At 43.1% G+C, this 20611-nt stretch overlaps 1 protein-coding gene across 2 annotated transcripts in view; it reads left to right on the plus strand.

Moving 5' to 3' along the window:
• faima (Fas apoptotic inhibitory molecule a) overlaps positions 1-20611 on the plus strand; it is a 43029-nt gene that overhangs the window by 9399 nt on the left and 13019 nt on the right. For both annotated transcript variants that reach the window (XM_072473175.1, XM_072473174.1), the window contains 2 exons: positions 3263-3396; positions 17543-17771. In XM_072473175.1, the coding sequence (XP_072329276.1) occupies positions 3286-3396; positions 17543-17771 (340 nt within the window). In that variant the 5' untranslated portion in view covers positions 3263-3285. The remainder of the gene's footprint in view (positions 1-3262; positions 3397-17542; positions 17772-20611) is intronic.

Raw genomic sequence — 20611 nt, forward strand, 5'->3', positions numbered from 1 at the left:
TATGCTTAAAATTCCAAAAACAGGCTATCAGAAAAATGAAGAGATACTTAACCAAAAAGAACTCTTAAAGTGACGTCCAAAAAAGAAAATGTCAATATTTCAACTTTTTGATCAGAGCTGAAAAGTTGCAAAGATCTCTTCTAGAAGATAAAGTGGAGGGCATCAGAAAGAGAGGTTGACCTGTGCATAGTTGGATGACCGAAATCCCAGAGCAATTGCAGACAAGCTACAGTGGATGTGTGTTGATGGCGTAGGACAAACCAGCATGATATATCTCTCCTGCTAGGAAAAGCTACTGGCAACAGGTGGGCGGCAAGGTGGTGCAGTGGTTAGCACTGCTGCCTCGGAGTGTCGATGATCCAGATTCGATCCCGACCCAGGTCATTGTCCGTGTGGAGGTTGCACGTATCTCCACCCCCATAACCCAAAGATATGCAGGGTAGGTAAATTGACCACGCCAAATTGCCCCTTAATTGGGGGAAAAAATGAATTAGGTACTCTCGATTTATAAAAAAAAGGGGAAAAGCTACCAGCGACAGATAAGTATAGCACGTGTAAGCCATTTTAGATAGAGATGTTCCCTTGTAAGAAAATCAAATTTTAGGCATGTTTTCAAACTGTATAGATTAGTGATCAGATATGAGGATTCAATATTTTATAGAAAATAATGATGACCACCAAGATTTAATATTTCTGGTAGTGCAGTCTGGTTGTAAAATAATTCTGTGTCCTGCCTTAGGCAACTACTGAAAGGAGCTTTATGCAAGCACATTAACCAGAACGCTGTGAAAGAAAATTAAACTTGTTAGCTGTCTTACTAATGTGAAACATCACTTGCAGTAATGATTATAATGGAAATTTATTAATGCTATTTGTCAGTACTGCGAATGGAACATCATGGTATATTACTAAAGTACTATAATGCACTACCTACAGTAATCAGTCCAGTGCGCTGAGCAAATAATATGGAGTCCTTTGTAAGATCTGCTTTATTTAATCTGCTACTGATCAAAGCATAATCTGAAGATCATGTTTGTCAGCTATGACTCAGTAGACAGCACAACTGCCATTGAGTCAGAAGGTTCTGGATTCAAATCCCACTCCACTCCGTTTACTAGCAAATCTATTCATAAAAGGATCTTAAAATCTGGTAGGAAACTAGTTGAGTGTGTCAAAAATGTAATTTTCCTGAGTTACTGAATGTTCAAGTAAGTGTACAAGAATTTGTCTATTTAGATCCAAATTCTTAATATGGTCATTAGGGAAGTTGCTGAGTTGCAAAATTAGCTAAGACAAACCAACTGAGCATTGATAACTGGATCGATGGACTGTTACATTCCAGCTCTTAACATCTTTGCTGCATGTTATTCTTTGCCATTATGCTAATTGTATAAGAAAATAATAAATTGGTTTCTACAGCATTCTGGGAGGGGATTACTATTACCATAGCCAATAAGTAAAACTCTTGCTCGTAATATTCATAATAATAATGTAAATTGAATCTATTTCCTGCATCGTGAAGTAAAGTAGGATTTCAAAAAAAGATTTGAACGCAAATGTGCAGTAATGATGTTCAGCCTACGAAGATAGTGTACCAAACTTATCAAGTAATTCTGCAATATTGTTTATTTATTAAACATAACTAAGGAAACAATTAATAGTTTTTAGGGGAAGATTATTTTGTTAAATAATGAACAGTATTAATTGGTAGAAAGAATTATCTCATTTTCTAGGAGTATTTTCTCATAAAATATGCCTTCATCTTTTCATATGTCTGCCTTTGTATTTACTCTCTACACTACAGGAATATGGATCTATATTTCATCATTTCCCACTATCCAAGGATCTATCTCTGACTGTCTTTACAAATTTTTTTTAAAAAATGCTATGCATTGCTCATCTCTATTCGTGTTTTCACCTGTTAGAATGTGCAGTTTACAGAATTTACAGTGCAGAAGGAGGCCATTCAGCCCATCGAGTCTGCACCGGCTCTTGGAAAGAGCACCCTACCCAAGGTCAACACCTCCACCCTATCCCCATAACCCAGTAACCCCACCCAACACTATGGGCAATTTTGGACACTAAGGGCAGTTGTCAGTTATGGACTTGTTGCTTTCTGCTTCTTTAACTGTGTCTTTCTAAGTTTCTTACATTGAAGTATTTGCTGCTGTTTATTTGCTACCATTGTGATCTGGAGTGCTGACTTTGAACACCTGTATTTGAACTTTCAAATACAATAAACATGTTGAAATGATTTATTAGATTTTATGATGCAAAGAAATTTTCAATAGTATTATGTGTGTCAATTAGAATTCTAGGTTACCATGACAAAGTTCACAGTTTTGGTATCTAGTTGGGCAACAAGATGGCAGATGGTGTATATAATGTAGGGAAGTGTGAAGTTAGTCACACTGGTCAGAATAGAAACACAGAATTTTTTTTAACAAGTGTGAAATGTCAGTGTTGATATTCAAAGAGACTAGCATGTGCTGAAACAAAGAACACAGAAAGGTAGCATGCAGGTACAGCAAACAGTTAGGAATAAGCAAAATACTGTGGATGCTAGAATCTGAATCAAACAAACAAATGCTGGAAGAACTCAGCAGGGGAAGCGAAACAGAGTTAATGTTTCAAGTCCATTGGCTCTTGATGAAGAGCCAGACTCAAAGGAATGTTGGTCTTCATTTCAAGGAGATTGGGGTACAAGAACGCAGAAGTCTTGCTGTAATTGCACAGGGTTTCGTGAGATCACATCTGGAAACTATGCAGTTTTGGTCTCCACATATATGAAAGGATATGCTTCCATTGGAGACGGTACTGTGACCATTTACTGGATTGGTCCCTGGGATGAGGGGGTTTGAGAGGCTGAGTAAATTGAACTTTTATTCTGTAAAAGAGTTTTGATAGGGTAGATGCTTGTTTCTGCTGACCAGGTAATCTAAAACATGCAGTCTCTGGATAAGGCGCAAATCATTTAGGACTGAGATAAGGAGAAATTATTTCACTCTAGAGGTTCTGATTTTCTGGAATTGTCAACTCTAGAGGATTTTCCATTTTTGAATATAATTAAGATTGGAATAGATGGATCTTTGGTCTCAGAGAATTAAGGGATATGGGTGTGGGCGGAAACATTGAGTTGAAGCTCATGTTCGTATTGAAAGGCAGAGCAGGCTCAGTGGGGTATCTGGTCTATTTCTGCTTCTGTTTCCATGTTTTTGAGCGTATGCCTCTTGCCTAAGAGATTATATTTTTGTATTTTTAGGTCTCAATATACCCACTGAGAGAATGGCTGACCTCGTGGCATTTTGGGAAGTTGCACTGAGTGATGGTGTGCACAAAATAGAATTTGAGCATGGCACCACCTCAGGAAAGCGAGTGGTGTATGTTGATGGAAAGGTAAGATGTTCAAAGTTTATTTCAATATTGTCTCAATTATTACATTTAATTTTCCAAGTTTTTACATAAGCAAACTCTCCTAGTGAACACGTATAATAATCGCTTATTGTCACAAGTAGGCTTCAATGAAGTTACTGTGAAAAGCCCCTAGTTGCCACATTCCAGTGTCTGTTCGGGGAGGCCGGTACGGGAATTGAACCCGCGCTGCTGGCCTTGTTCTGCATTACAAGCCAGCTGTTTAGCCCATTGTGCTGAACCAGCGTATACCTTATGGTCTAATGCTAATCCATATAAACCCAAAGGTTATAGGATAGGTCCTTGATTGGAACATTAATTGGGATGCTGAGATTGATATTGATGTTGGTTCGGAAGAGTGAAAATTGAGCAAAAGTTCTTGTCGACTATTCAATAAACATGTTGGGAAACACACATAAGTGGATGTTAGTTGAGAACAAAATCAACCTGTGCTGCAATGCTTCCTATTGTCAAGTAAGCGGAGGTGGTGGCATAGTAGCATTGTCACTGGACTAGTAATCCAGGGACCCAGGGTAAGGCTCTTGCCATCCAGATTCAAATTGCACCAGGCAGATGGCAACATTTGAATTCAATAAAAATCTGGAATTGAAAGTCCAATGATGACCGTGAAACCATTCTCGATTGTCGTTTAAAAACCCATCTGGTTCACTTTATGGAAGGAAATCTGCCATCCTTACCTGGCCTGGCCTACATGTGACTCCATATCCACACCAATGTAGTTAACTCTTAAATGCCTGTGCAAGCCTGGCCCAGCCAGTGACACCCACATCCCATGAATGAATAGAAAAAAAAGGTTGTCAATACTGAGTTCCCACAAGAAGATTGGTCACCTGAGCAAAGTATCAAGGGACATGTTAATGATTATTTTGTTAATGATGCTGAAAGATCAATGCTCAGGAGGGAAAAAAATCAAATTTTGCTATATATACATGCATAAATTCATCAAAAGATTATTTATTTAAAAATCAGCTTATGACGTATGGCCGAATTGAGGTAAGTTTTACAATCAACATATTGCAAATAAAAGATAAAATACAAAAAATGATAGAACAGATTAAGATAGTGTATTGAACATCCGATTTGGGTCTTTACACTATCAGGGTTCAAACTTTGCTAATTGTGCAGATGAGGTATGGTATTGGACTATTCGTAAATCTTGTAATTTTACATCTTAATTCAGGGTCAGTTGTTTGAGTTCCATAGCTGGTGGGCACTGTTGGTCACTGCTAAGAATTTTTTGTTAAACTTCTTGAGTATTGCTGAACAATATTTTGTCGAAGCTTTTTATGTTGCATAATCACAAAAATATCAACGTCAAGGAAAACCGCAAGCTTATACTGTATGAAAAGAGAGTGCTGATTGGTTGACAAGTGGACTTTGATTGGTCAAAGTGTTGCTATAGAGAGTGCATCATTTAATGGTGACTGACAGTTAACTACTAAACATTGTATGAAAATTTAAACCAGGCAGCTTGACTCTGATTTGTCAAGACGGTGTAGAAACAGTTTGGGTAGTAATGATAAAGGTAAGAAGTCACTACTGGGAGTGATGTACAGGCCATGTAACAGTTACCATATGGTAGGACAGGATTTAAAGAAAGAAATAAAGGGAGCTTGTCAGAAAGGTACGGTGATAATCGTGGGGAGTTTTAATCTACATATAAACTGGAAAAATCAGATGGGCAAAGGTAGCCTAGATGAGGAATCCATAATGTTTTCAGTGTATTTTCTTTGAATGACTTGTTCTGCCACCAACCAGAAGCAGGCTATATTAGAGCTGGTATCGTGCAGTGAGATGAGATTAATCGATAACCTCATAGTGAAGGCATCTCTTGGTGGCAGCAATCATCATGTGATTAGATTTTGCATTCAGGTTTGAGGGAGAGAACAGTGGGTCCAAGACTAGTATTTTATTTTAAACTTAAATAAGGGCAGTTATGAGGGCAAGAAAGCACAGCTAGTTGAATTGAACTGTCAAATTAGGTTACGGGAAAGGTCAGTAGAGATGTAGTGGCAGACATTAAGGGGCTAAGCAGCATGGTGGCACGGTGTTTCACACTGCTCCAGGAACCCGGGTTCAATTACGGCTTTGGTGACTGTCCGTGTGGAGTTTTCACTTTCTCCCCGTGTCTGCGTGGGTTTCCTCCCACAGTCCAAAGATGTACAGGTTAGGTGGATTGACCATGCTAAATTGCCCCTTATTGTCCAAAAAGGTTAGTGTTCGTGGGTTACGAGGATAGGGTGGAGACATGGGTTTAAGAAGGGTGCTCTTTCCAAGGGCTTGTGCAGGCTCAATGTGCCGCATGTCCTCATTCTGCGCTGTAAATTCTATGATTGCCCTGAGGAATGAACCACAAAATGGCTATCACTTTTTTTATTCGTTCATGGGATATGGGCATCGAAGGCTGTGCCAGCATTTATTGGCCATCCCTAATTATCGTTGAGGGGCAGCTAAACGTCAACCAGATTGCTATGGGTCCGGATCACGTGTAGGCTAAACCAGGTAAGGATGGCAAATTCTCTTCCCTAAAGGACATTAGTGAACCAGTGGGTTTTTACGACAATCGACAATGGTTTCATGGTCATCACTAGAATTTTAGTTCCAGATTTTTATTGAATTCAGATTTTACTATATGCAGTGGCGTGATTTGAACCTGGGACCCCAGGCAGTACTCCAGGTCTCTGGATTACTAGTCCAGTGACAATACCACTATGCCACCAGCTCCCTGAAACAGGCGCGATGTGTGCACTTGCTCATTTTGTTTGCAAGTGCCCTGTGTATTAATATATGTAGCTTCCACTGTATGCAAATGTGCCACACTGTGAGCCCGACTGACGATTTTAAATTGGTTGTCAGCATAATTTTCAGCAGATGTTGTCCAATCGCGGGATTACATCTAATGTAAACTGTGTCTTGGGCAGCATGTTGGCGCAGTGGTAAGCACTGCTGCCTCACGGTGCCGAGGACCCGGGTTCGATCCCAGCCCCGGGTCACTGTCCGTGTGAAGTTTGCACATTCTCTGTGTTTGCATGAGTCTCACCCACACAACCCAAAGATGTGCAGGGTAGGTGGATTGGCCATGCTAAATTACCCCTTAATTGAGAAAAAAAAGAATTGGGTCCTCTAAATTTATTTAAAATAAACTGTGTCTTGAGTTTCCGAGCATGGCTTAGGTATGTATCTTGCCTGTTGCGAACAGCGGAAAGGTACATGCAGTTTGATATGCCACCAGTCTTTGGGATGTATGGCCGACATACCTAGCATCACACTGGCACTGAAATTCATATACTATGTTGCTCATTTGTGTGATGGGCGGAAAGTGTTTTGGCTTGACCACATTGTTAGTAACGAACACCGCTCTGCATAACAATTGCATACAGCATGAGATGGTCAGTGTTGTAGTATTTCTGGCGACTCCCCTCTTTCGTCAAAGAGCTGTATACACTTGGATTTTATAGGATCGTGAAATAGAGGATACCTTAAAACAATTTCAGTCTGAAATGATACTTGAATGCTGCTCTCTGAGCGTTTAAAATGTGGTGGTGCCCAAGTTGGAAAAGGAAGAAGATGCAGTGTGTTCTTTTCTAGTTCTGGTCAGGTCACTGAACTTCATCCTGCATAGTTCTTCTGTCACTGGAGCATGGAACTGTCAAATATTGCCTATGTCAACTTTCTGTACCTCTCCATGTGCCCCTCAGCTGACCTCCCAAGTTGGTTTAGCTTATCGAAGCTAATGAACCACTCTGACTAGGTATCTTTCCCCTCAAAGAAGGCGTGCATAAAGAAATATTGTTGGTGGGTGCAAATTTGGGAGAAAATGTGAAAAAGGAGGAGAATATTTTTTTTAAAACAGTGCAAACACTCTGGAAAAGCAGAGTGGTTAGCACTACTGCCTCACAGCGCCGGGGAATCAGGTTCAATTACAACTTTGGGTGACTGTGTGGAGTTTGCAGATTCGCCCCATATCTGTATGGGTTTTCTCCGGATGCTCCGGTTTCCTCCCACAGTCCAAAAATTTGCAGATTAGGTGGATTGGCTATGTTAATTTGCTCCTTTGACAAAATACAAATTTCTTTACCCGTCAGTCTGGCCTCAATAAAAGTCAAGATGGATTTGCAGATACAGCATTAGTTATTTTATTTGGCTTGCAAGTTTGATTCATTTCACAGAGGTATAAGACACATCCAGTCTCCTACACCCCAGAAAGCAAATGAACAAAGAGATCTATGCAAATCAATTCAAATGGTATCAAGTTTCACATACACGACTCCCATAGGTCATCCTATACCCCTCCTGACCTGGTCATACATTCTGATTGGCTCACTTCCAATCCCTTCCTCTGGCCCCTATTACCCAGCATCCTTTTCTCCTCCTTTGGTGGACACACCTCCTCCTTGCTTTGCCATGCAGTCTGAAATCCTTTGTCTGTGAACTCACCAGAATGAGACTGGCCTATCTCTACATTACAGTAACTAATACCTCTAAAGTAACTATTTTATATCACGTTCGTCATTCCCTCCTTTTATCATTCCATGATAACCGAACTATACAATCCATAGCTACGGTCCCTCATATAAAAAGATCCGTCACTGCATCTCCAATTCCTGGCGTAGCCCCCCTTCATCTGCTGCACCCTCATGGATTTTGACAGCTAAGATTTTAGGGGCGTTGATCTGTTCCAGTGTACCCCGCATTCTACCCATCACACATTTAAGGATGGCTGGGCCCACAAAGATGCAGCCAATAGCCACTGCTAAATACATGGCCATATTTATCAACCAGTCCTTCCAACCTCCAAATCCCCAGTTACCCCAAGAGCCAGGATCCTGCATTCCGTCCAGGTGATCCCGTATGTGATCCATAAATTTAGTGATGTTAGCGGTCAAGTCTTGAACTCCCATGAGACACTTGCCCTGTACTATGGCGCATACCCCACCCTCACGGGCCAGGAGATCGTCAAGAGCATACCGGTTCTGCATTGCAAACAACCGCAGCTGAGACAATTCCTTGGTTATTGCCCCGAGGGCTCCCAAGGTTTCATTTCCCAAGATGGTAGGCCACAAATAAAATAATTCCTATCGCTGACAGCCAAGGAACCCCCACACCTCCCAGTGTCAAGACGCTCCGAATTCCCCACCGGGCTGAGGGGCCCCGGTTGGGTGCGAAAACCTGAGGTTTTTTCCAGTTCTCGCAGAATTCAGCTGAGACTGCCCGGCATGCTAACTGATTATGCAGCATCCACGCCGAAGGGCAGGGGACTGTGGTAGGGACTAGAGTCCCAATAGCAATTTGGCGGGGAAATGGGGGTGACAAAACATTGGTCGCTGTGCCATTAAATAAAAAGTAGTATCCTTGCTCCGTGTGCAGGCTAGCATCACAATCAGTATATCGGTTGCGTAAGGATCCCCCAGTAGCCCAGTTTATCCAGCTTTGGAACGCCCATTCGGGCCGCCTAGCAATGCGGAAAGCCCTAGTCCCAACAGTGATATGAGAAACATTCGCCCAGCCACAAAGGAGCTGGAGGCCGGGGTTGAATAGAACGCCAGTGGTGTTGTAACAAACGCATTGGCCAGACGCCTGGGTGATATGACACCTCCTGTCCGTACAGGTGGGGAACAGACATGTTATATTCGTTTCCACCTCTACCAGCAAACAGCCGTATCCTTCACTGCTGAAACAATTCTCGTACGACCGGGAATCCCTATTGGGAGCGAAGTGGCTCGGTATGTACGCCCTCCACCGTTGCAGCCTATCATACTGTGAATGGGGATTATCCCGAGGAAGGGGAAGGCAAATAACCGTTGGTGCTGAACCCGGATCGTAAGGAAGAGTGACTTGCTCGGGCGGTGGCTCGGAACGCTGACAATGAACCACCGTTTGGGGAGTGCCCCAAAGCGGTGAAACAGAAAATAACCTAGACACCGCTGCGGGGTTCGGGTAGCAGACAACCCGTCCGTGGCCATACAAGCGGTGGTAAATCTGGTAGAAGTGATTCATACTACCCAGGTTTTCCTCAGTTTGGCCTTTAACTAAATTAAGTGTATCTCCCGATAACCTACGTTCTAGCTGTACTTCCCTTCTCACACGCCCCGTCCTCTCTCTAGTCCCTCTCTCTCTCTCTCACAGCCTCTTCCTACGCTCTCCTGACGGTCTGATGTTACCTTTATCGGACCAATCTTAACACATCCAAAATCAACTTTACATGTACTCCAAAAACAAGGCAATGTCCATATAATGTTCCCTTCCCATCGCCGGGACCGGTGCAATTGCTTCATGACTCCTGCATTCTCCTTAACCTTGACGACCTTCCACGAGTCAATACCATGTCCTCGTATATGGGGGCAGCGAAGAACATCACCTTTGCATAACTGAAATGTCCTTGTAGCTTGGTTGGGGTTACAAATGTAGATAATATTTCCCTTTTCCATGTCCGTCGCCAATAACACTCCAAGCGAGGTGAGGCCGAATATCACACAGACGGTGCGTAGCCACCCCATCATGCTCCACACCTGTAAAATAGCACTGGGGAAGGGAGGCAGGTTAATCTGTCCAAGAAAATGAGGCCCGTTATCAGAACTCAACTGAGCTGGTATACTGTACCGGGGAATGATTTCCCGCATCAGAACTTTAACCACAGTAGCAGCTTTATTATCGGTAGTCGGATACGCCTCAACCCATCTGCTGAACCCATCCACAATGTCCAAAACATATTTATAACATTGACACCTTTCCAACTCAATGTAATCCATTTGTAGCGCCTCAAAGGGACCACTGGGCAATGGGGTTTGCCCCATCCCACAAGGGATACCTTTTCCGGTGTTATATTGCTGACAAATCAAACACCGATTACTGATACTCTGGGCCAACCCCTGCATTTTAGGGTGCCACCAAGTGTCCAGCAACTAATCACTAGTCCCCCGAGCCCCACAATGAGTTGCAAAGTGTACTCATTCGATTACCCATAAAGCCAGTACATCAGACCTACAAGTCTGATGTGCTGGCGTGGTCCATAAAGAGGAAACAGAATCATATGTACAACCTAACCGTTTCCACATTTGTTTATCACTCTCAGGAGCGTCCTCCTGTAACCTTATGACGTCTTGGATGGTTGGCATTGACTTGTCAGAAGCAGACATATTTATAGTAGATAGTTTAGTCTGACTTAACATTTTAGGCACCATCTCTTGCTGAATTTGCGCGGCTGTCCGCGCTGCACAATCTGCTTGTTCATTACCAACGTCAACTGGGGTCTTACCATTTGTGTGGGCAGCGCATTTAATGACGAAAATCTGCACGGGCATAAGGAGGGCCTGCAGTAAGTCATTAACTAAACCCCGGTGGGATATTTGACCACACATAATCATGTCAGGTTGTTCTGACGAAATATCACTCAAATCGTCCCTTATTGTGGTAGTTTCCTGAATCAAGGCTAAACAGTCGTGGCCAGGTGCGTCTTCATGGACAGGGGGACCACTAAGAAAACAGGCTGGATTGATAGTGGTACAGTGTTTAAATGTCAGACGTGGATTGTTCAAAAGGTATATCTCATACCTATTCTGACGAGCTGTGGTAAGATGCTGAGTCTGCAGTTGCCTCAGTAGTGCGATGACCGAGTGGAAGCTATACACCGTAATATCCTGTTGGAGTGTGAGAGCATGTAACGGCTATGCAATGGCATTGATTGAACGTAAATCCTGTACTAATCAGTACTGGTCTGGCTTGGCTGGTTTAGGCACAGCAAGTATGGGGGTGTTACATTCTGATTGGCAAGGGACCAAAATACCCTGTTGCAACAGCTCTCGGATTAATTTGTCCATAGACGAGGCTGCAGTCGAGTGTTAATCGTTTCAGGGACCTCAAAATATTTTATGGCAGTGCCGTCTGGCGTGACTTGAAGTGCGTACTCTGTTGGATCTGAATGATCCACTGCCCTCCTTACCATAGGCCCCAAATCCCTGGCATGGTACTGGTCGTGGACCTGACGTGTAATATGAGGGCTTACCGAAGCTGACTGTGGCCATAAATGTGGTGGTATTGTAACAAAATCGGCTGTACCTTCTTTTCCCGTGACTGTGGCTGTAACTTTGACTGGCCATTCGGTCCCAATTAATGGCCGGTATTTGTCCTCCAACTCCCTGTTTTGTCCGGTTCTGTCATAGGCCAGGGTAACGTGATGCAGTGAATGTTCAATGTCTAACGTCCACCACTGGGGGTGATAGAAATATAGCACTGTTGTCTCATCCTCCATGATTGGACCGTTACCGTTTTGTCTCCGTACTCTAGCTGTAGCTGGAAGATACACAGTAAATCTCGGGCCAACAAATTACAGTCCAATCCAGTAGTCACTACAAACTGATGATCTGCAGACTTATTCTCGTAAGTGACTGTCACAGGTTCAGAAATAGGATACTCACACACCTGTCCTTGGAACCCCAACAAATGCTGGGTGTGGTCAGATAGTGGTAGGCGAAGTTCTGATTGCTGAGAAGACATGGCTGCTCCAGTGTCGATTACAAATGGGTAATGTTCATCTCCTATCTGCAGAGAGATAATAGGTTCCCTGTCCGATTGGAGAGTCCTTATGACTAAATTAGCTAGTCAATCCTGTGTTGGGAAAGGGTTTGCCTAGGAGAAGTCAGTGTATCTTGTCTGTCCTCCCCTTGGTGGGTACCCCCTCCTTCTGCTGCCTGTCTTTTAAAGGGGCATTCCTGTTGCCAGTGATCTGCACGGCCGCAATTAAAACATGCATTGCTCCCTCTATATCTGCCCCATCCTCTTCTCCCAGTAGACCAATGGCCCCTCAGAGGGGGCGGCGGTTGTAAAGCTGTTGGTGCATACGGTGGGCCATAAAAAGGAGCTGAGGGTCCCTTTGGGTGGGTTTGATATCCTCCCCCTCGCTGATCCACTCACCCAAAGTCACAATATTGGGGCTCCAGCTGGAAAGCTACCGTTTCTGCTGCTTGTTGGGGTCGCAGATCATCCTTTTTCATTACATACTCAGTCTTAATCTTTGTAACTGAGCCTCCTTCCTGGCCTACACCCTCCTTCCAATAAAATCTGACTGCCCTTGCCATCTGGGAAGGGTCGTTCTCTGTCCAATTCATGTTATTACATTTCACAGCAGTAGCCACGGAAGGTGGTAGGCAATGCATTAACATAGCACAATATTGAGGGGAATTCTGACCATTTTGATATGGCAAGTCGCCTGACTGCCCACGGTAGATTTCATTAAAACGTTCCAGAAATTCCTCTGGCTCTTCAATCTTCTTAAGTTTTAGGTCTAAGATAGCAGAAATATTTATGGGCTTTTGAAATGTGCTATTCAACGCATTCAGGATTTGTGTCCCACTATCGTAGTCTTAACGCATGGGCTTGCTGAAGTGCGGCGTGGCTAGCATAATTCAGGTGATTGGTATCTTCCTAATCGGTAACTGTCTCCAAGTCTCACCAGGGGGCACTCTAGCTATTTCCTCTGGTTCTTCCAAGACTTCGACGTCCCTCCTTGTCACTAGAGGGAGTTCTTTCTCTTTCAATCCTGGCATCTCCCTTTGTTCTCGAAATTTGCGGTTTCCCCTTGGTCTGAAGGGATTCAGGCGGTATGCTTAATTGTTTCTGGTTAGGATCAAGCCCTTCTCTCGCTGTCCGAGATCGGGTCCTAGAGCTAACTGGGCTTGCGGAACAGAGCTCCTCTTCCCCTACTGATCGTGAAGATGGTAAATCGGGACCCACGCTATCAACCAAAAGGGCTGGAGTTACTGGCATGATTGGAATCTGGGGAGCAGTGACTGGATATAAATTATTATACTCTGGTGGTTCTGGAATTAGTGCAGACAATGCTACAGGTGCAGTCGGAACTTTTACTGACATTTTTAAATCATCAAATTGATCATTTCCTGTCAATTCAAGGCCAGCCATTGAACTACGTAGCCCATCTTTTGTTTGACCCGAGCCTTTCCTGTCTTTACTTGCGCGTTTTTTTTTGAATGCACATTCCTTTTTCAAGACCTGTAATGGGTTTTTTTCCCTGTTCACTAATTGGAATTCCCATTTTAAGGGCATTGTCCTGCCAACTTGATAACATCCTATCTCTTTCCTCTTGACAATATTGTCTCCATAATCTAATTAACTCTTTAGCTTTCATACTTTGGCTCTTTCTTTTTTTTTAAATTATATGGTTTTTTTTTATTTGCTTATTTACAACCAATGGCAAATTTTTTTTATTTTTTTTTCCTTGGCAAAACGATTGAAAAGGTTCTAACAGTGTTCTTTTAAAACTTAAAATGTTTGAAAATTCAAATTGAATTACTGCAACTTGCAAGCTTAGCTCTGATCTCAACTCAGAACTAAATTTCCGATTTGCTTAACACAAACTTGTATAACATTTACAACTTAATTAATTCTTTATCTTAACAATTTTTCTTTTAACAAGTTTTTCTTACATTCTCAAAAATGTTGGCTGCTATCAATGAGGGAGGTGATGTATACCGGAGCAAAGTCAACTGTCATCTCCAGATTTACACTTTTTAAAATGGTGTCAGTGATCATCTTTAAGTTTCTATTAATTCACAAATAAAATGAGATAAACATTATTTCAAGTAAGTAAAACTTAAGATTCTGGCAATTTCAATCAATTGCTTTCGAAAATAATAACTTTTATCAAAGAGGTGGAGAAACCCACTGGTTTCCTTTAATTAATTCAAAACGTAACTTTGCTGGAGTTCACTGACTCAAAGGAAAGGTATCCGATTACACTACAGGCTGCTGCTGTTATCTCAAGGCCTGAGTGAGAAGCACTGTCTGTCGTCTTTAACTTTGGCTGCTGCTGTTAACCCTTTGAGAGACTTCTGCTTCAACCAATATGCAGCATCCAGCTATATGGATGTTCTTTGTCTTGAAATTTATCCAAGCAATTCACCACAATCTCAACTAGTCCTCAGGACTGCGCCCTTCGTCACCACAGTCCAAGGGTACAATTTTAGCTTAATCAACTATAGATTTAAAACACTCGCACACGGAATTGAATCATCTGTTTTAGATGTCACATCAACCCATAACCTAACCCAAGCCGAATCAGAACTCACACATGGAATTGAACCACCTTCAGATTTTAAAACACTTATTTAACTGAACCCTCATCTGCTGAAGTCACATCAGTCGTCAACAACACAATTAACCCAAAACTGAACTATCAATTACGATATCCCATCAGTTTAATTTGCTAATCCCCAGACTGACCTTTGATTTCGTCGAGACGATCTTTCCGTACCAACCGCGAGTGACCAGACTAATCAGACGATAAGAAGAGGGGAAAAAGCAATGCGCGGTCATTTTCCAGCTATACATTGTGGGCCCCTTCTTCCCACTCTCCCTGTTCATAATCAGTCTAATTCTGATTTCGCGGTTGGTCAGAACCGTCTTGAGAAATCCCGGGTTTCGGCACCAAATGACAAAATACAAATTTCTTTACCCGTCAGTCTGGCCTCAATAAAAGTCGAGATGGATTTGCAGGTACAGCATTAGTTATTTTATTTGGCTTGCAAGCTTGATTCATTTCACAGAGGCATAAGACACATCCAGTCGCCTACACCCCGGAAAGCGAATGAACAAAGAGACAAAGGGATCTCTGCAAATCAATTCAAATGGTATCAAGTTTCACATACACGATTCCCATAGGTCATCCTATACCCCTCCTGACCTGGTCATACATTCTGATTGGCTCACTTCCAATCCCTTCCTCTGGCCCCTATTACCCAGCATCCTTTTCTCCTCCTTTGGTGGACACACCTCCTCCTTGCTTTGCCATGCGGTCTGAAATCCTTTGTCTGTGAACTCACCAGAATGAGACTAGCCTATCTCTACATTACAGTAACTAATATCTCTAAAGTAACTATTTTATATCACATTCGTCACCTTTGTGTCCAAAAATGTGTAGGTTAGATTAAGGATTTGTTGGGATAGGGTGGGGGTGTGAGCTTGGGTGGAGTGCTCTTTCAAAGGGTCGGTGCAGACTTGATGGGCCGATTGGCCTCATTCTGAACTGTGAGGATTCAATGATTCTATGAAATTACAGACAAAAAACTGCCCGTCACTTACCTAAAATTCCTAGGCCATACTCTCTCGTTCTATTACCCATCCTAGATTTCCTGGGAATCTTATTGGCTACAGTGAACACATGGTAGTTTATCTGTTCTTTATTTTTAAAGGTGCCGCATGATTAATGAGCTTTGCAGGAGATTTCTGCTTAAACAGTCATTCACATTAAAATGGGCTTAAATTTATTTTTAAATTAATTCTTTCATGGGATGTGGGCAACATAGCAGTGTCCTTGGGCCAGTGCCTATCCCTAACTGCCTTCAACTGAATGACTTGCTAATATTTCAGAGGGCAGTTGAAGTCAACCAGATCTGGAGTCACATGTAGGCCAGACGAGACAAGGATGGCAGATTTCCGTCTTTAAAGGACGTTAATCACCAGATAAATTTTTACGACAATCAAAGGTAGTTTCATGGTCATGCATTTTCGGGCACTATCTTCATGTCCCACCAGTGATAACCCCCTGTGGCGGGTTCCTACGTGCCATAGCAGTGAATAATGCAAAGCATTGTTGACATCAGCATGATCAGAAGATCCCGCCGCCGGCAATAGCGAGCCACCTCGGCTGCTGGAAATGGCGAGTCCCGCCCATTATCACTACACCACAATCTCCCTTTATGTCATTATTTGTCAGCTACGTTGTTGCAGGAAGCTTCGGGCCTATATCAGTGGTGGTCAACCTGCGGCTCACGTCAGAGTGCACCTGTTGAGTCTTGTCAACGGTGCAGCAGACAGGCAGAGGAATCGGGAATTAATTCTGGTCTGGGATCGCACTGCTACATATTGACGCCAGGCTGCGCCGCTCGCGGAAGTTCGCACCAGGCTGCGCCGCTCGCGGAGTTTCTCGTTCGTGCCAGGCCGCGCCGCTCGCGGAGGTTCGCGCCAGGCCGCGCCGCTCGCGGAGGTTCGCGCCAGGCCGCGCCGCTCGCGGAGGTTCGCGCCAGGCCGCGCCGCTCGCGGAGGTTCGCGCCAGGCCGCGCCGCTCGCGGAGGTTCACGCCAGGCCGCGTCGCTCACGGGAGGTTCTCGCCAGGCCGCGTCGCTCACGGGAGGTTCTCGCCAGGGCCTGCTCTCTTGCAGTTGATTCCAGGATCGCAATGTTGCAGTTCCATTAATACTGTTAGTGTAAATATTACATTTGATTTTGCCATTTGAAGACAGTTCTCCTAATCTGGGAATGTTACAGAGCCACAGAATATGAATATTTATTTAAGCATCTTCTGTAACTGGTTATGAAATATTTGACGTGTGTTAAATGTATTTAATCTTATTAATGGGGTCATGGTTAATGCAAACGCCCAATTTCACTCATGCGCCCCACGGACATGATGGAGGGCCAATCATGCGGCCTACTCCCTAGCTTAGGTTGCCTATCACTGGCCTATATGGTTTTGTTGGTGCATCAACTTTGCTCATTTGGGAGCTCTCTCATTTCTTATAAGATTACAAGCTCAAAATGTAGCTTGATATCCAGTGGAGTATTAACGTTGCTTTGTTTGAGATGCCATCTTTAAGACATAAAAGATTCCACAAGACTATTCAAAGAACAGGGAGATCTCCAACTGTCTCGGCTAGCATTCTTCCCTCAAGCAGCGACAGAAATAGATTATCTTATTATCTTAATAATTTATTTGTTATTTGTGAGACTTCGCTGTGTGTAAATGAGCTGCTTTGTTTGCCTACTTAATTGTGCCTACTTAATCTTTGAGATGCAGTCACAATAATGAATTGATTTGAAGTCACTCTGCAAGGTTCTGATGACTTGATTAGGCACAATATTAATCTACGTTTGTTTATTTCTGCTGTCCATACAATGGTTTGATACACTCTCGCCTCTGCTGATTAATTTGGTTTTATTAATGTCTTAATGGCCCATTATGATTTTTAAATGCTCCCATTAGTCTTTGATTCAGCATACAATATATTTTATTTTGGATGACTAACCTTTGGTATAACATCTGAAAATCTTCAATAATTGAAGTTTTTATTTTTTTGTACAAACAATATTTTATTGTCAGGAAGTTATACGGAGAGACTGGATGTTCAAACTTGTTGGGAAGGAAACCTTTACAGTTGGGTCTACTAACACAAAAGCAACAATCAACATTGATGCAATTAGTGGTTTTGCTTATGAATACACATTGGAGATCAATGGGAAAAGTCTGAAGAAATATATGGAGAATAGGTCAAAGACGACAAACACATGGATATTAAATCTGGATGGAATAGATTCTCGAGTAGTCCTGGGTAGGTGATGTGAGGGTAGGAAATGTTTTATTTTTTCACGAAGTGATTGTATATTAAATTATCCTGGTTGGTGAAATCCCATCCAAATGTGTCTCTCATCACTCTCTCTAGTCTCATTTGATGCACACCTGCTGTACTTTCAACCTCTCATTCCAACCGCTTGTCACATTATCATTCTCTCTGACCTAATGCTGACTGAATATCAAGATCAGGATTTTTCAGCCCCGCCATGGCGGATGCCGTGAGCCATTCAAATGCCAGTTGACTTCAGTGGGATCCCACCGGCAGGAGGGGCCAGAAGATTCCCGCCCAGAAACTCTCTTTCCTCAGAGTCTCTTCTACCTTTTCAAATTGCTGCTATCACCCCCTTCAAAAGCCACTCTTCAACCATCCAACTTATCAAACTGTTATGTACAACCTCCTTTCCTCTCCATGGTCCTTGAATGCCAACCAATTATGTGCTCACATCTTCCATCATTGCGTTTCAAATTCTTTCAGTCACTGTTATTTTCTCCTACAGTGTAACTGCCCTGGTCGAAGTCACTAACAGCATTCGTTGGTTGCAATTATGATAAATGATTCATACCCCTTCTGTCATCTTCACCCTTTCTCTGGCATTCATTGGGCAGGTGTGGGGAGGACGTCTAGAACAAGAGGGCATAACTTCAAAAGTCAAGGATGATGTGAGGAAGCACTTCTTCACACAAAGCAGTGAAAATTTGCATCTTCTATTCCAATCCCAGACCAGACCCAACAGTGGTTAAGATACTGGACCGAAACCCCGACATTTTAGTTTATTTTGCAAAACTGCGGAAAGAATGATTCACTCCAGGAGTGATTGCATGAAGAAATAGAGATTTGGTATTTTTAAAACTAAACTTTATTATGCATACATTATTAAACTCTAACTTCACAACCAAAAACATCAGCTTACAATTGCACCTTAAACAATCCTACTCTATTCCTCATTAAACAACAAGAAAAGAAGCATACAGCTCTCAATCCTTCTTAAAATCAGCATGGCATGGGGTAATACTTGCTTCACAGACAGATTTGGACTCCTGTTAGAGCCCCTTCAGACTCTAGCTAAATATCTTCAAAAAACTGGTTCAGCTGCCATATTTCAGCTTCTTCCTTGTCCTCTGACAAGACTGCTTTGTTTTAAATATTTTTACTCTTTTTTTTTTTAAATTATCCTACTGGAGAGAGAACTGCCTTGTGGTCAAAACAAGAGTTGACAGGTCAGACAGATTAGACTTCAACTCCTCATCAAAACTTTTCTCAAACTCTCTGAATCTCTTAGCGCCACCCAGCAATGACATTATCTCCCCAAACTGAAAAAACAAATTAACTTTACAGGGACTGAAAGCACATTAACTCCCCAGGACTGCCCCCAGTCAAACCACAGTGCATTAGCACAGACTGAAAAATACATCCTTGTGGTCAATTTCACCTGGCTCCTAAAAGCTTGCAGGCCCTGCAAAACAGGATTATCTTTAAAAAGCATTGCCACTGCAGTCAAACACACTATACCCCAGGCGTTTAACCCTTAAATTGTCCAATACAGCGTGATTTTACGGCCATTCTGCGCCCGCAAAGCAGCTCGCCACAATGCCTTGCGAGATCTAATGCGATCTCGCGAGACATTGCAATGTAAATCCTGCCCATTGTGGGCGGAATCACTTTTTAGCAAATCTGCAAGACAGCTAGTCTCCCTTTAATGTGCAGATTCCCAAGGTACCCAAGGCGTGGAATCTATCTCCTTCACCTCAAAGACCTTGGGTGAGCGCTGTTCAGTACTGATCCCCACAAACGGAGACCCGACGGATTAGCACTCGTGGTAGTCTCCCAGGGGATCGGAGGCCCCCAGGTGCATGTCCTCTGGGCAGGGTAGTACCATGGTGAAGCGGTATAAAATACAGTTACCACAATCCCAGTCCATGCTTCTGCACAAATGCCTCGGCCTCCTTCTGAGTTTTAAAGTAGCCATCTTTCGAGTCATAAGTCACTCAGAGGGTAACCACATCAAATCGAACTTTACATTAATACAACACAGCCTTGGCCTTGTTGAAAGCTGACCTCCTCCTGGCCAGCTCCGCTCCAGCATCATGATAGATCCTCACAACATAGCCTTCCCATCTGGAGTCCTAAAGTTCTTTTGCCAACCACCGAACTCTTTCTTTCCGTTGAAAACTGTGAAAGTGCACGATGATCGCATGCGGTGGCTCACCAACACTGTTTCTGCCTCAACGACTCTGGCCCTCCAAGCCCTCCGGCAACCCAATCACCCTCGAATAAATGGCAGAGGAACAGAATAGTTACTTTGCATCAGTCTTCACGGTGGAAGACACCAGTGGGATGCTAGAGCTCCAGGAGAATCCGAGGGCACAGATGAGTGTGGTGGCCATCACTAAGGAGAAGGTTCTGGGGAAACTGAAAGATCTGAAGGTGGATAAATCACCTGGACCGGATGGACTAGGGTTGTAAAAGAGATAGCTCAGGAGTTTGTGGAGGCATTAGGGATGATCTTTCAGGAATCACTGGAGGCAGGGAAGGTCCCAGAGGACTGGAATATAGCTAAAGTAACACCTCTGTTTAAGAAGTGAGGGAGGCAGAAGACGGGATATGATAGGCCGGTTAGCCTGATTTCGAACATTGGTAAGATTTTAGTCCATTATTAAAGATGAGATCACGGAGAACTTGGAAGTGCATGGTAAAATAGGACTGAGTCAGAACGGCTTTGTCAAGGGGAGATCATGTCTGACAAATCTGTTAGAGTTCTTTGAGGAGGTAACAAGGAAGTTCGACAAAGGAGAACCAGTGGACGTGATTATTTAGAC

Source organism: Scyliorhinus torazame, chromosome 2 (genome assembly GCF_047496885.1).
Source record: "Scyliorhinus torazame isolate Kashiwa2021f chromosome 2, sScyTor2.1, whole genome shotgun sequence".
In the NCBI taxonomy this organism is placed as follows: Eukaryota; Metazoa; Chordata; class Chondrichthyes; order Carcharhiniformes; family Scyliorhinidae; genus Scyliorhinus; species Scyliorhinus torazame.